This window comes from Salarias fasciatus, chromosome 18 (assembly GCF_902148845.1).
Source record: "Salarias fasciatus chromosome 18, fSalaFa1.1, whole genome shotgun sequence".
Taxonomy (NCBI): Eukaryota; Metazoa; Chordata; class Actinopteri; order Blenniiformes; family Blenniidae; genus Salarias; species Salarias fasciatus.
This window is the reverse complement of record NC_043762.1, coordinates 4,018,600-4,030,889: the sequence shown is the minus strand read 5'-3', so window position 1 is coordinate 4,030,889 and position 12,290 is coordinate 4,018,600. Positions and strand designations below refer to the sequence as shown.

The 12,290-nt window shown below is 46.1% G+C and overlaps 1 protein-coding gene across 1 annotated transcript in view; it reads left to right on the top strand.

Annotated features, from left to right (window-relative positions):
• The window catches only part of piezo2b (piezo-type mechanosensitive ion channel component 2b), a 68,268-nt gene that overhangs the window by 19,370 nt on the left and 36,608 nt on the right, over positions 1 to 12,290 (top strand). The window contains exons 5-8 of the mRNA XM_030115381.1: positions 2,676 to 2,838; positions 4,444 to 4,720; positions 6,760 to 6,973; positions 11,494 to 11,668. Of these exons, the coding sequence (XP_029971241.1) occupies positions 2,676 to 2,838; positions 4,444 to 4,720; positions 6,760 to 6,973; positions 11,494 to 11,668 (829 nt within the window). The remainder of the gene's footprint in view (positions 1 to 2,675; positions 2,839 to 4,443; positions 4,721 to 6,759; positions 6,974 to 11,493; positions 11,669 to 12,290) is intronic.

The window sequence follows — 12,290 nt, the reverse complement described above, 5'->3', positions numbered from 1 at the left end:
GGATTCCTGATGAAGGCGAAACCCACTTAGGCCTGACAATCAGTTGACAGGCCGATTTTTCAAAGCTTTTGCTGTTGTGTACGTCTGCTCACATCCACATGATCATATTAGATGTGGTTTCCTGAGTACGGGAATGTCCGAACTCAGCCACGTCCTTTTTCCAGTACTCAACAGCCCTCCGTGGATCGCATCCTGTAAGTGGAGGAAGTGGAGCCATAAACATTCATCCCACCTCCATTTACCTGTTTGTGTTGACGATTACACTCAGTTATATACTCTGTGTGTGTGTGTGTGTGTGTGTGTGTGCGTGCGTGCGTGCGTGCGTGCGTGCGTGTGTGCGTGCGTGCGTGTGTGTGTGTTTTCTGTCTTTCCAGAGCTTTTCTTCATAAATACCAAACACGTCTAATAAGACGGACGCGGATCTTTTGTTTCAGTCCAGGCAGAAGGAACGTCCCGGGTTGATTCTGAACAGTTATATAATCTGAAAATCTTTCTTTGATGGAACTTGAATCTGCGTGGCCATTCCAAAGAAAAATAAAACACTGCTGTTGTCAGTTTTAATCGCGATTAATCCATGGAGGGCTGCCAGTTGGCTCAAAGAAAAGAACTAGAGGATAAAACTACTTTTCCTGCCATTGGGACTTCGTTGTTTTTTTGTTTTTTTCATGCTTGTGCAGTCCAGGTGATTTATGAGGATTAGACTTTTCATTATGATTAATCGCAACCTTAAAAAAAAAAAAAACAAGTCGTTGACAGCTCTCCATGAATTAATCGTGAATAATTGTGATCAACGCGATTAAAAGCGACAGCACTAAAAATCACATTTCATCACCGTCTGCAGAATCCAGTGAAACGTAGAAATAACCACATTTTCTCAGCGAGGAGCAGCTTCTGATCGGCTGTTGACCTCTGAACTCTGCTGGGTCTCTGCAGCTCTCACTAACATTCCTGTGTCTAGACTAACATCGCATATTTACTTGTTTACTATTGTAAACACTGTAGGTTTGTTTAACCAGTGTGTCTGTTTGTCATTAATATTTTTTTTACTTCGTGTTTTATTCTGAGATATTCTGTGTCCAGTTCACAGTTCTGACTGTCACACATGTAACCTGTACTGGTGTGGCCATGAAGAATCCTTCAATCTGTGAATTAACACATAAACACAACAGATGGCTTGACTGTGTCATTCATTTCTTCATTCATTCATTCATCCATGTATTTAAAGTAGTATTCATGTAGTATGAAATTAATTTTCAAAGCAAAAAAAATGACATGCAGCGTTATGTTGGAACAGTTAATGTTAGTTTCACAGTGAGTTCTGTTTGAGCTCCTCCAGTGAGGAAAAGTGTTATTTTAATCCGCTCTTCTGGTTTTTGGTGACCGGAATAGTCTCGGTTTGTGTCGGAGCGCATGTTGGCGTTTTCAGTGATCTGCAGCTGTTTTAAATGAGAGTGTGCAGGTTGCCCGGCCTCTCTGCTGTGTCTCCACATGTTGATGTTCTGGAAGCTTCGGACAGCAGCAGGATGAAGTGATCCCACATCCACAGGATCAGGAACGGGCTCAAAGTGGAAACATGTGAACAGAAAGTCTTTTTTCTTGTGGCTATTTTTACTTTGTTGTGTTGACTGAGGTGCGATGTGGATGTTTAGTCTGCTTCTGAAAACTTGAAATTCGCTTTGACTTCTCTGCTTTTAAAACTCTTCAAGTATGTGAAAAATGAGAGCAGGAGTTTATACATGAGGTGAAGAATGACCAGCGGTGAGAAATGAGAGTTTTTCCTGCATGTGATCACACTCTGAGGGTGATTTGAGCGCTCTGTTAGCATTTCTCCGTCCCGACTGAGCTCAGAAACACTTTAATTACACTTTCTGCTCAAAGAAACCGCCGGATGCGGAGCGCCCGCTGTAAACCTGAAACTTAGAAGCTTTGCATGATAAAGGAGTGTGAGACCTGGGAGCCATTTCCAGGACAGCTTTCATTCGCTGTAATTGTCCGTGCAATCATGACACCTCATAAAACCAGTCCTCGGGCTGAGTAAACACAACACGCCGGATTATGTGAAGCATCAGCATTAACAGTGGTTGTCATGGCAACGCACCGCCGCCTCCGCTCAGCTTCCTGGGTTTCGCTTCTGTTTCAGATTATTCGATGCAGCCTCGCTGTGATTTCAGCAAAATCTGTGCAGAACGGAAGCAAAGCTGTTAAATGGGATTAGTTTCTGTCCGTGTGAAGCTAATTCAGATTAATGTGTGAAGAAGGTGAAATAACAGGAGCGGCCGTGCCAGAAAGCTCTCTCTGGAGTAAACATGTTGTTCACAGCTACGGTCAAAACTGGAGAGAGAGAGAGAGAGAAAAAAAACCTCTTTGAATGGAATTTCACTCACTTCTTAATGGCAGTACATTAAACCCGGCAGGCCTGATTTCATTAAAGAGGGCGGTGCCCCTTATAAAAGCCGGTGGAGCAACGGAAAAGTCCGGATTCCCAGGCGCTCCTGTGAGCAGGTGGAGTCTCTCTGAGAGATGTAATGACTGTAATGAGCGGGAGCGAGGCGGGGACTGAGCGATCTGTGTCACAGGGTCAAACTCAGGACAGCACATGGTCCCGGTCCGCGTCACACACGCTTCTGACGCTCCTTTTTCTTTTCCCCTTGCGTTTTCTTCCTCCCTCTCCGCAGCGTGATCGGCGCAGACGCCGGGAACGGCATCCGGGTCTTCTTCCCCGACATCGGCATGTTCGTGGTGGGCCTGGCCATCTGGCTGCTGTGCCGCAGCCTGGTCCAGAAGAGGCCCCCCGAGGACATGGCCCAGTACAACGCTGACTTCGAAGCGGAGGAGCAGGTGGGCGTCACTGGCACCGACAACGCCCCCGCGCTTCAGTGAGGGTCCGGCTCCTCGAGGAGCCGGACTCTTCGCTCGGCTCGGTTTGGCCCCGGTCAGAGGAAACAGTGACGGCGCTTCTCTCTCAAAAAATTCTATTTCACGCAGTGAAGCGGCGCCAGGTTTACTGGATAAACGTTTCTGTTTTGAAGCAGAAATGAGAAACAAACCGTGGAAACATGCAGCTGGGCTGCGTTCACACGGGAAGCCCTGTGTGTGAGTTTCCAGCTGAAATATCAAGTTTGTGATTAAAAGAGACGGAGAGGAGCTAAACAACGTAATGCAATTTAAAGGAAGAGAAACACGACGCGGAGCCAGTGAGTTTCTCCTCCTGACAGAAAAGAACAGACCAGACTTCTGCTCAACAGTATGAGGAAAGAGTTCAAATGTCCCTCCTTCAGATTAAAAGTTGAGAAAAGCCAGGATGAAAATTTAAATCTTATTTTTATTAGTTTAGTGGTTTAATGCTCTTCAAACTTCCATGTAAACAAACTGATTTTAGGAATATTGTATTTTCTTCATACTTTAGTTCAGGTCTTTGTAAGTTCACATAAAAAAAAGTCATTTTGTCATGTGACGTTAAAGGAAGAAGCACACACACACACACAAAATAAAATCACTTTTCAGAACGTTCCTCTGTTAATCTGTTCCCAGTAGCATCTGGACTCCAATAAAGACGCTGAGTTCTTTCACCTCGGTCGTGAAACTTTAAATTAAAAAGCGGTTCAAACCGACATCTTATTAAAATGATTAAAATGTCTTTGTGGTGTTTTAAAATCACGAAAAATGAACACCATTAAATTCCATTTATTCATATTAAAGTCTGTTGGAAAAGTGTAAAACCAAACTCTTAATCACCACTTTATTAAAATTCCATACGTTTCTCACTGGATTCCTGTGAGAATAAATAAAATCCTGTTTTCCACATTATAAAAATTATTCAGCAGCAAACCCTCTATTTTTTTAATAACTGTTTGTTTGAGAACAATACACTATTTGTTGTTTGGAGGAAATTTGATTAAATGTAGTTGAAATATCGTCACTTGCTGATAATAAAAAATGATTAGATTCAGTATTTATTTATTTATTTGCAGCTTTGGAGACAGTGACATGATTCCTGTCAAAATGGAAAAATATCTGCACCTGCACTTTATGTTGTTGCATAATTATTAATTATGGTTATTATTATTTTACTTGACATTATTGCACTCGACACAGTAGAAAGCCCAGAGCAGTCCCGACGCAGTTTAACTCAATAAAATGGAAGTAAACCTTTACTTATAGGTGATATGAGGAGAAGTCCTGTCACGACGATCTGTTTCATATCGCTGGATGTGCATCGTGATATAAAAAAAAAACTCCTGTTTTTGTCCATTTCAAATGTTTCCTGTTACTCATCAATGAGATTCTTATGTAAATATTCACCGTTTCTAAAAGAGAACTCCAAACAGGCCTGGCTGCATCCAGCACGGAGGCCAGGTGTCGCAGGTGTCACTGCTACCTGCTGGAACGTGCCTTCAGCACCACGGACAGCTCTGACCTGCCTCACCTTGGTCCTCCTCTCAGGAGGAAGAGGAGAAGCTGAGCCTGGACGACAACATCCTGCTGGAGGAGGACCTGGAGGCCGGGTACGAGGCCGAGGAGGACGAGGACGACGAGGAGCTGGGCGGGGAGGAGGAGGAGGAGGAGGAGGAAGAGGAGGACGAGGAAGAGGTGAAGGAGAGCGCCAAGATGAAGGTGCTGCGGCTGGTGGCGCAGGTGGCGTCCAAGGTGAAGGAGATCATCGGGAACCTGATCACCACTGCGGGGAAGGTGGTGGTCACCATCCTGCTGGGCCTGACCGGTGAGCTCCAGCGTCTTCCCACTCTCTGTATTTACAGGCAGGCGGTGAGACGGTCAGCTCGCGGTGACTCAGCACTTCTGGAAAATCCCTGTCACGACAGGGGAAATCAATTAGAGTGACCCCAGTCCATTACCAGCATAAACAGAAGGCCTGTGGTGAATGATCCAGCCTGTTTATCTCCAGCTGAGTCCAGTTGGTTCTGCTCAGCACGTTCTGGTCCACGGTCTCCAGCTCAGTTTATTCTGGGCTCATTTATTGAGCACAGGCAGTCTGCTGCTCTCGCTGCGGTGTGGACGCTCTCGTACAAACGCAGCCTCTCCTGCGTGATCGGTACACGCGATGCGGCAGAAAGCCTTCTGCGTTTTGGATCGAGACTCCAGACCTGCGGTCGCAGCATCAGCGACTGCTTCGCTGTCTGAACTCGGCCGTTCAGATGATGAATCCACTTTTAGTCACGCTTTCTGATACAATTAGAAACCATTCAATACTGTGACCTGAAGAAGACACAGCATGGAATTCTGGGTGTTAGTCCTGCTCAAGTTTCCTTTTGTCTTCTCCTTTATCTTCCTTATGACGAATCTGTGCGTTTAATGTTTGTTTGGTGCTTTTTACGTGAGAGAACAGTTCCTGATAAGTGATGTGGTTTATTAAAGCAGGAAGCAGAATGGGGATCATACCTGTTTACCAGTGTCCAGTGCTGCAACCACAGAGTCGTCCAAGAGTTCTCCTCAACGCTGATCGATTGATTTCTGAATGAAAACGGTTGCAGCGCCAGGCCCTTTCTTTTATTCAGCTCATGAAGTTCATTAAAATAGGTTTTCTTTCATTGCCACAAAATTAAAGCAAAACTACTGTAACAAAAGTTTTCTGTATAATTTGGATTCTTAGTGTGCTTTCACACCTACAGCATTTGGTCCGCTTGAAGCGGACTAGAGTCCCCAACTCCTGCAGGTTCGGTTCGTATGAGCTGGTGTGAAAGCGGACCAGTTAGTTTTGGTCCGGGACAAAGAACCGCACCAAGACCTCCTGGAGGAGGCGGTCTCGGTGCGGTCTCGGTGCGGTCCGCTGCTGGTGTGAACGTTGACCGGCCTCGGTCCTGTCCGCTCTGTTGTGGAGAAGGCTTTTTGGTCGGCGGAGGCTTCCGTAGCAAGCCGCGCGGCACATCACGTCACACATGCTGGCCAATCAGGGTTCACTTCCACCACCCAAAACACACTATTGTGTGAACAGCGCCACCAAGGGGCAGGAGGGTCATAGCGGATAGTTCATCTGCACAAACAAGAATGCGAACCGAACTAGTTGACAGCTGCGACATTTATGTCCGAACCGAACCACTCTAGCAGACTAGTAGGTGTGAAAGCACCCTTAATCCCTCGTTTGTTGTTGTTTTTATCCCGGATTTAGTTTTTTTCTAATAAAGTAATTTGAAATTACAATATTAGGATTAAATCTGCTTATCGCTGAGAATTGTGAAGTGTTCTGATTGGACAGGGGGCAGGCGTCATGTACTTCTGTCTACCGGAAGTAAACAAACCGCGGTGCTGGCGAGTCTTTTCTCTTTCTTTCTGGATTAACTTTGATGCTACAGATTTAAAAAGGTCTGCCTTGTTATGCTTCAGTCCATCTGCTCGTCATTACATCCATTTCTCTGAAGGCTCCTGTTTAAATAAATTGTCTCCAGAAGAGTCGAATGCTTGCTGCGGGCCGCCGTCTTGAAATATTGCGTCATCGCGAGGAGATGAGCAGAACGACGGGAATAAAGTCACGTCTAATTTACATATAACTCTGCTTTAGAATGCCAATAAACTGGGAACTTTATTTGGTAATAAATTTAATTCAGAATAAAGATTTAATGTGGAATTAGGTGTTTATATGGTCATTTTAAAGCAGAATTAGCTTTTATTCAGAACTAAAGATGAACTAAACCCACCCACTGAAATTCTCAGGTTTGGTGTTGCCATGGAAACCATCAGGTCGCCCTCTTCCCTCTGAGATGTGTCTGACTGTTGAACCGTGTCCTCGGCTTCTCCCATCTGCAGGGGTCATGCTGCCCTCGTTGACCTCGGCCGTTTACTTCTTCATCTTCCTCTTCCTGTGCACCTGGTGGTCGCTCTGCCGCACCTTCAACACGCTCATCTTCAGCTGCATGTGCGTCCTGATGGCCATCTTCAGCGCCGGACACCTCATCGTGCTCTACCTCTACCAGTTCCAGTTCTTCCAGGAGTCCATCTCGCCCAGCGACGACTACATCAGGTCAGAGGTCATCCCCGTCACACTCCTCAACGCTCACCTGGTTACGCCGGAGTGTGGTCAGATACACGTCTTTCTTTGGATGTCCGCCAGATGTTGAAAGTTATTTTGGAAGTGAAGCAGATCATTTAACTTTTTAAACAGTCCATAAAATCCAAATAAGTCCTGACAGAGTTGTGGCGTTCAGAGGATTGAAAAAAAACGGAGTTGGTCACAAACTAAAGCGTGTCTTCATTTGTTAGGAAGCTGCACATCTGGATCCTTTTTCGCCAGTTTGAACTGCATTTGTCTGGTTTGAATACAGTTTAGAGTGTTGTCTAAACAGCAGTGAATGAAAGCTCGACCTCAGTTATGTCTCTGCTGTCAGGCTGATTCATGGCTGTGTTTTAGTCGTTCCTCTGACATCTTAATAATGTGAACTTGGCACTTTGCGTGCGCGTCCTGCTGCTCCAGCTCCGCAGTATTTATCGCGCCAGAGGCAGCTTTGTTTAAACCGCAATAAATATTTACTGTTGTAGCAAACAGGAAGGCACAGGAAAAGGCAAACGCAGCCGGAGGGTGGATGTATCAGACGCCTCCTCGCAGCTCGTCACACACTCAGCACTCTGAGCTGCTTTGTTGTGCCTGATCAGGCAGGTGATCCGCTGTCTGGCTGCAGCGCTGAAGCTCCGGCGCTCCCTCTGAAGCCACGTAGCCACCAGTCTGACTTCCGCATCTAGTGCAACTTTTCAGCAGACTTGGAGTGGTTTACGTGATCAGTCACATGTTGGCCGTGCAGTGTGTTCAGTGTGTGAGCGGCTTCAGCTTCCTGCTGAAGGATGCTCCGGTACACACACACACACACACACACTCTGCTGCAATAAAAGGAAACAGAAGCAGTGCTTTGGTGGTTTTCTTAGGAATATGAGTGATGATTCATTCATGCTCTACGTATGCACAAAACCAGACAGGTGCTGAAAACACTTGAAATGGTCGAGTAACTTCTTTAATGCCTAAATGATGACTGTTTGTCCAGCAAAGATATATGTGCGGTTGAATTTTAAAAGTAATAAAACAATGTTTTACAACGACACTTCATACAGTTTTGGATGTGACGTTGTCACTTGACTACAAGACAGAGAAAGAGAAGAAACATTAGAAAGGCCAGTATCAAAACAGCTGCTCAAAAAGAACTTGTGCAGTTTGGCAGCATGTCGGATTCCGTCCAGACGCCAAGAGAGAGTGTCGGTGGAGGCACCTGAAAACTCAGGATCGATCATCTGCGAACCACCAGGTGTTCGGGACAGAGCGTAAATGACCATCAAACACGTCACTCGCACACCGCCAAGGTTCAGTGTGGAATCTATGAGCTTTAATCAACATTTTGTCGATGAATCAGTGATTATTGTTTAATCTGAGGAGCTCCTGTCGATAAAGCTCCGTTCAGCAGCTCTTCAGTACAACTTTGACTTCTTCCATAACAAAGATCGAGACCACTTTTTATGCAGTTGATTTTTTTTTCATAACAATTAAATCAGACAATTTAACTTTATTTATCTTAAAGAATTAACATTTGTCAGGTGGAAGGAGTCCAGTCTGGGATCTGTTAGGGTTCTGTGTGACTGGCTGTCATTAGGACGGTTTGAAGAGATGGACAAAGTGTCTTCTGGTGTCTTCTGGTGTCTTCTGGTGTCTTCTGGTGGCTTCTGGTGTCTTCTGGTGGCTTCTCCATCATAGCACTAGTGTTATTCTTGTCACAATAGTGATGAATACATTTTCAACAGTGAAATCAGTATCAGTCTCTACATTAAATGCATTAAATTCATGACTGACAAAACCGTAAAAATACCACCCAGACTAATTTAATGTGGATCACATTTGTTTGATGTATAAATTCACAACTGTTTGATGACCTTCATCATTTCACCCTTCAAACAGAACAAAATGATAGAAACATCAGCATCATCAATGTGACATTTAAAGGAAAACAGTCCTGGTGATTATTCAGTAGTTCAGAGTTTTGAGCTGAACTTCAGAAAATAGCAAAATGAACCAAACTGTTGTGGATTGAAATATTTAATTATGATACTAGAATAATGTGATTTTTTTTTCTTTTTTTAAGATTTCTGTAGCTTTAACAAGAAAACCTCCCTGGTTGAACTGTGAGTTTTTCATTGCAGTTCAGAATCAGAATTCATAATGAATTAGGAAAAGTTGAACGTCAGATATTCAAGTTTTTTTGGCTCATATTGAAAACCATGATCTACAGAAACCGTCTTATCACTCCAGTGAGACCGAGGAGGGTTTGTATTATCATACATGTGTCTGTCAACAGCACAACCTGAGGAATGTTGGAAAATCTGCCTGCTTGATAATCATGGTGAAGCTTTTTTGTCTCTTTTGTGGACGTAGTGAAGGACGCCACCATGCCGGCTGTTTGGGGTTATGTGAAATTTGAAAACTGGAAACTTCTTCACGAATTCTCAACTTCTCAGCTTCATGAGCGCAGCAATAGGCTGAAATACTCCTACTGATACCACTAAAATCCCAATACACATCTCCACTCCTGGTCAGGAATGTCCAGGAAGAAATGTAACGTATTTCCCTTCACCCTTCTTCTCCATTAATCTTGTCAATGATAAGATCTTTAGTCTCTGTGTGTACTCAACAAGAGATTACCTAAACACATATGCATGTGTTGAATGTTACTGGCAGGGTTTTCTATGTGTTACTGAGGCCGGAGCGTCGGGGGGCTCGGGCCGGGACGGCTCTGCTGTGTTCGACAGGATTCGATGTCAAGCTGAAGTCCTTCAGGAAAAAGAAAAAAAGTTTTCACGTTAAATGTGGACAGACGTCACACTTTTAAACGGCTGCATGTAAGCAGCGCAGTAGTGCGATGAGTGTAAATGAGAGGCGCTGCGTCTCCGAGGACAGCCTGGACAGAACCGCAGCGCCGCCGGAAAGCTGCTGTGAAGTTCAGCTGCTGCCGTGCCCTTGGTGTTTTATTGATCTCACGCGCTCTCATTTGGAGGAACCAGGCTATTTACAGCCACGTTTAGCTGAAACCGCCTTGAACGAGCCCCCCACCCCGCCCCCACCCCCCGATGGCAGATAAGGAGCTGATTACGCTGCTGCGCTGACACCTTCTTCACGGCGAGACCAGAATGAATGCAGCCCTGTCGCTGTATCTGCAGGGGAAGCCGGTTCAACCTCTGCCGCAGTCGCCCCGCCGTAAATAACTTCATCAGCATGAAATATTTACCGACATTTACGTTATCTTACTCCTATGAATTAAATGAGGGACAGTATCCGTGTGAGGAAAGCTCAGAGCTCAAGCAGCAGGCCTGGTCTGGTTCCTGAAAGCAGCAGCTTCCCTTCATACTGAGACGACGGCTCGGCGTTGATGGAGTCCGTCCAGAGGAGCGCCGCTCTGCAGCGAGGCTGCTGTTGGTGCGTTTGGACAGACTTTGATTGGTGCTTGGCTCCACACTGGGACCGTCTGCCTGATCGCCTCCTGACACGCTGACTGGAGGTATTTCTGTCCGCTCTCCTTCTTCCCGCCTTCAGGCCGTCACCACGGTAAACATGCGCGGCAGCTCCTGGACAATGGGCCGGCTCGGCTGTAATTGTCCCTGATGACAGTGGGTCGGCCTTGCCGCGGCTCTGGTGCTGAGTGAGGCCGCTGAGAGGCCGGCTTCCACCGCGCTTCCTGCCTCCACACCTTACAATGGACGGCCGGTCACGTGACCGTAAGAAGAAACCCTCCAGGAAGTGTGCGGGCAGGAAAAGCGACTCGGGAGGCTCCTAAATCTCAGCGTTGTCACTGGAATACGTCAGTATGGGTTCCTGAGAAGACGACCTCTGCTCTGCTCAGGAGGAAACCAGGAGTCATGTGACCTCCTTTGTTTTCCGCACGGCGTGTTGACCTCCGTGGACGGTTCAGACTCCGGGAGCAGAGACACATTTCCCTTCCAGGAAACCCACCGGCAACCACGGCACTGTCAGGCGTTTCAGAACCATCTGAGTGACCGCGACCAAGAAATTCTAATTATTGTGACCATTGAAGTCTCAACAGGAATGAAACAACAGAAGAGTTTTGAGCCTCTTCATCTCTTTTGGCTAGTTGTGACATTTAGATCTATAAAAATCCAAATAAATGACGGGAGCAGTTAATCCCCAGTCTAGACACATGTGGGAATGTTTGATGGCCACAGATTCTTTAAACTGGAAGCAGTAAACAGCTGCCTTGAAATGAGCTTTTTAATTGGAGGACGGGATGCCTGAGGCCAGCACAGCGTCCGCAGAGTCACATGTGGCCAACTGGAGGAGCCCTGGAGGAAGACTGTAAACCACCCTGGACCAGTCAGTCAGTGGACTTTACTGAGACCACCCGCTCCGTCAGTCTTCATCCTGTCAGGCGGTGGAAAAATGACAAACGTTCCACGTTGTTCTCCTCATTTTAACGCCAATGAAAATAATGGGAACGAATTGTCGTGAACAGCTGAGACTCTGACGGGAGCGTCGATGCCTGCGTGTCTTCACAGAGTGTTTGGCCTGTCGCCCATCGTCCAGACCAACTGCTCTCACACGTGGAAGCTCATGGTGCACCCGGAGCGGAAGTGGTACCACTTTGTGAACCCCATCATGCTGCTGGTGCTCTACTACACCCTGGCCACGCTCATCCGCCTCTGGCTGCAGGAGCCCATCGACCAGCTGATGGTGAGCACAGGCACAATGCTGACCTCTTTCTTCTCTTTTCATGTGCTGCTTTATAATTCTTTCTTTTAGATGTTTTCAGCAGGTTGAGTCAAAATAGTTAATGCATTGCCACAAGACCAAATTCTAGTTTAATTTTATGATGATGAGAGTTAGTCAGGAAGTCAGGGTAGTTCCTCTTCATATGGTCCTACTGCCCTGAGAACACCTGATCCAGTCAGCCCTTGGGAGCTAAGCAGGGTCGGGACTGGTCCTCAATGGTAAAGGAGGCTGCTCTGCAGGGTTTCGGATTGGTTAGATCCAGACTCCGCCCCTTCTATGTGACGGCACACTGATCACCATTAGAGATCACCTGTGCTGAATTACTGAGTTGATAGCCTGCTTTGTAGTGCTGCTGGGCAGGACTGAGGATGTCTGAGTCAATCCAGGTACCAGAGAGAAATCCTGGATCTGCTAATCCACCTTCAGGGTCCAGGGCTCAATTAATCCAGCTTCAGATTCTGTTAATCCAGCTTCAGATTCTGTTAATCCAGCTTCGGAGTCCACAGAGCCACTAAAGTCCCAAAAAACAACAGACTCAACAAACTGCTGGTAAAATACTGGAGGAGTTTTAAAAAGGAATATA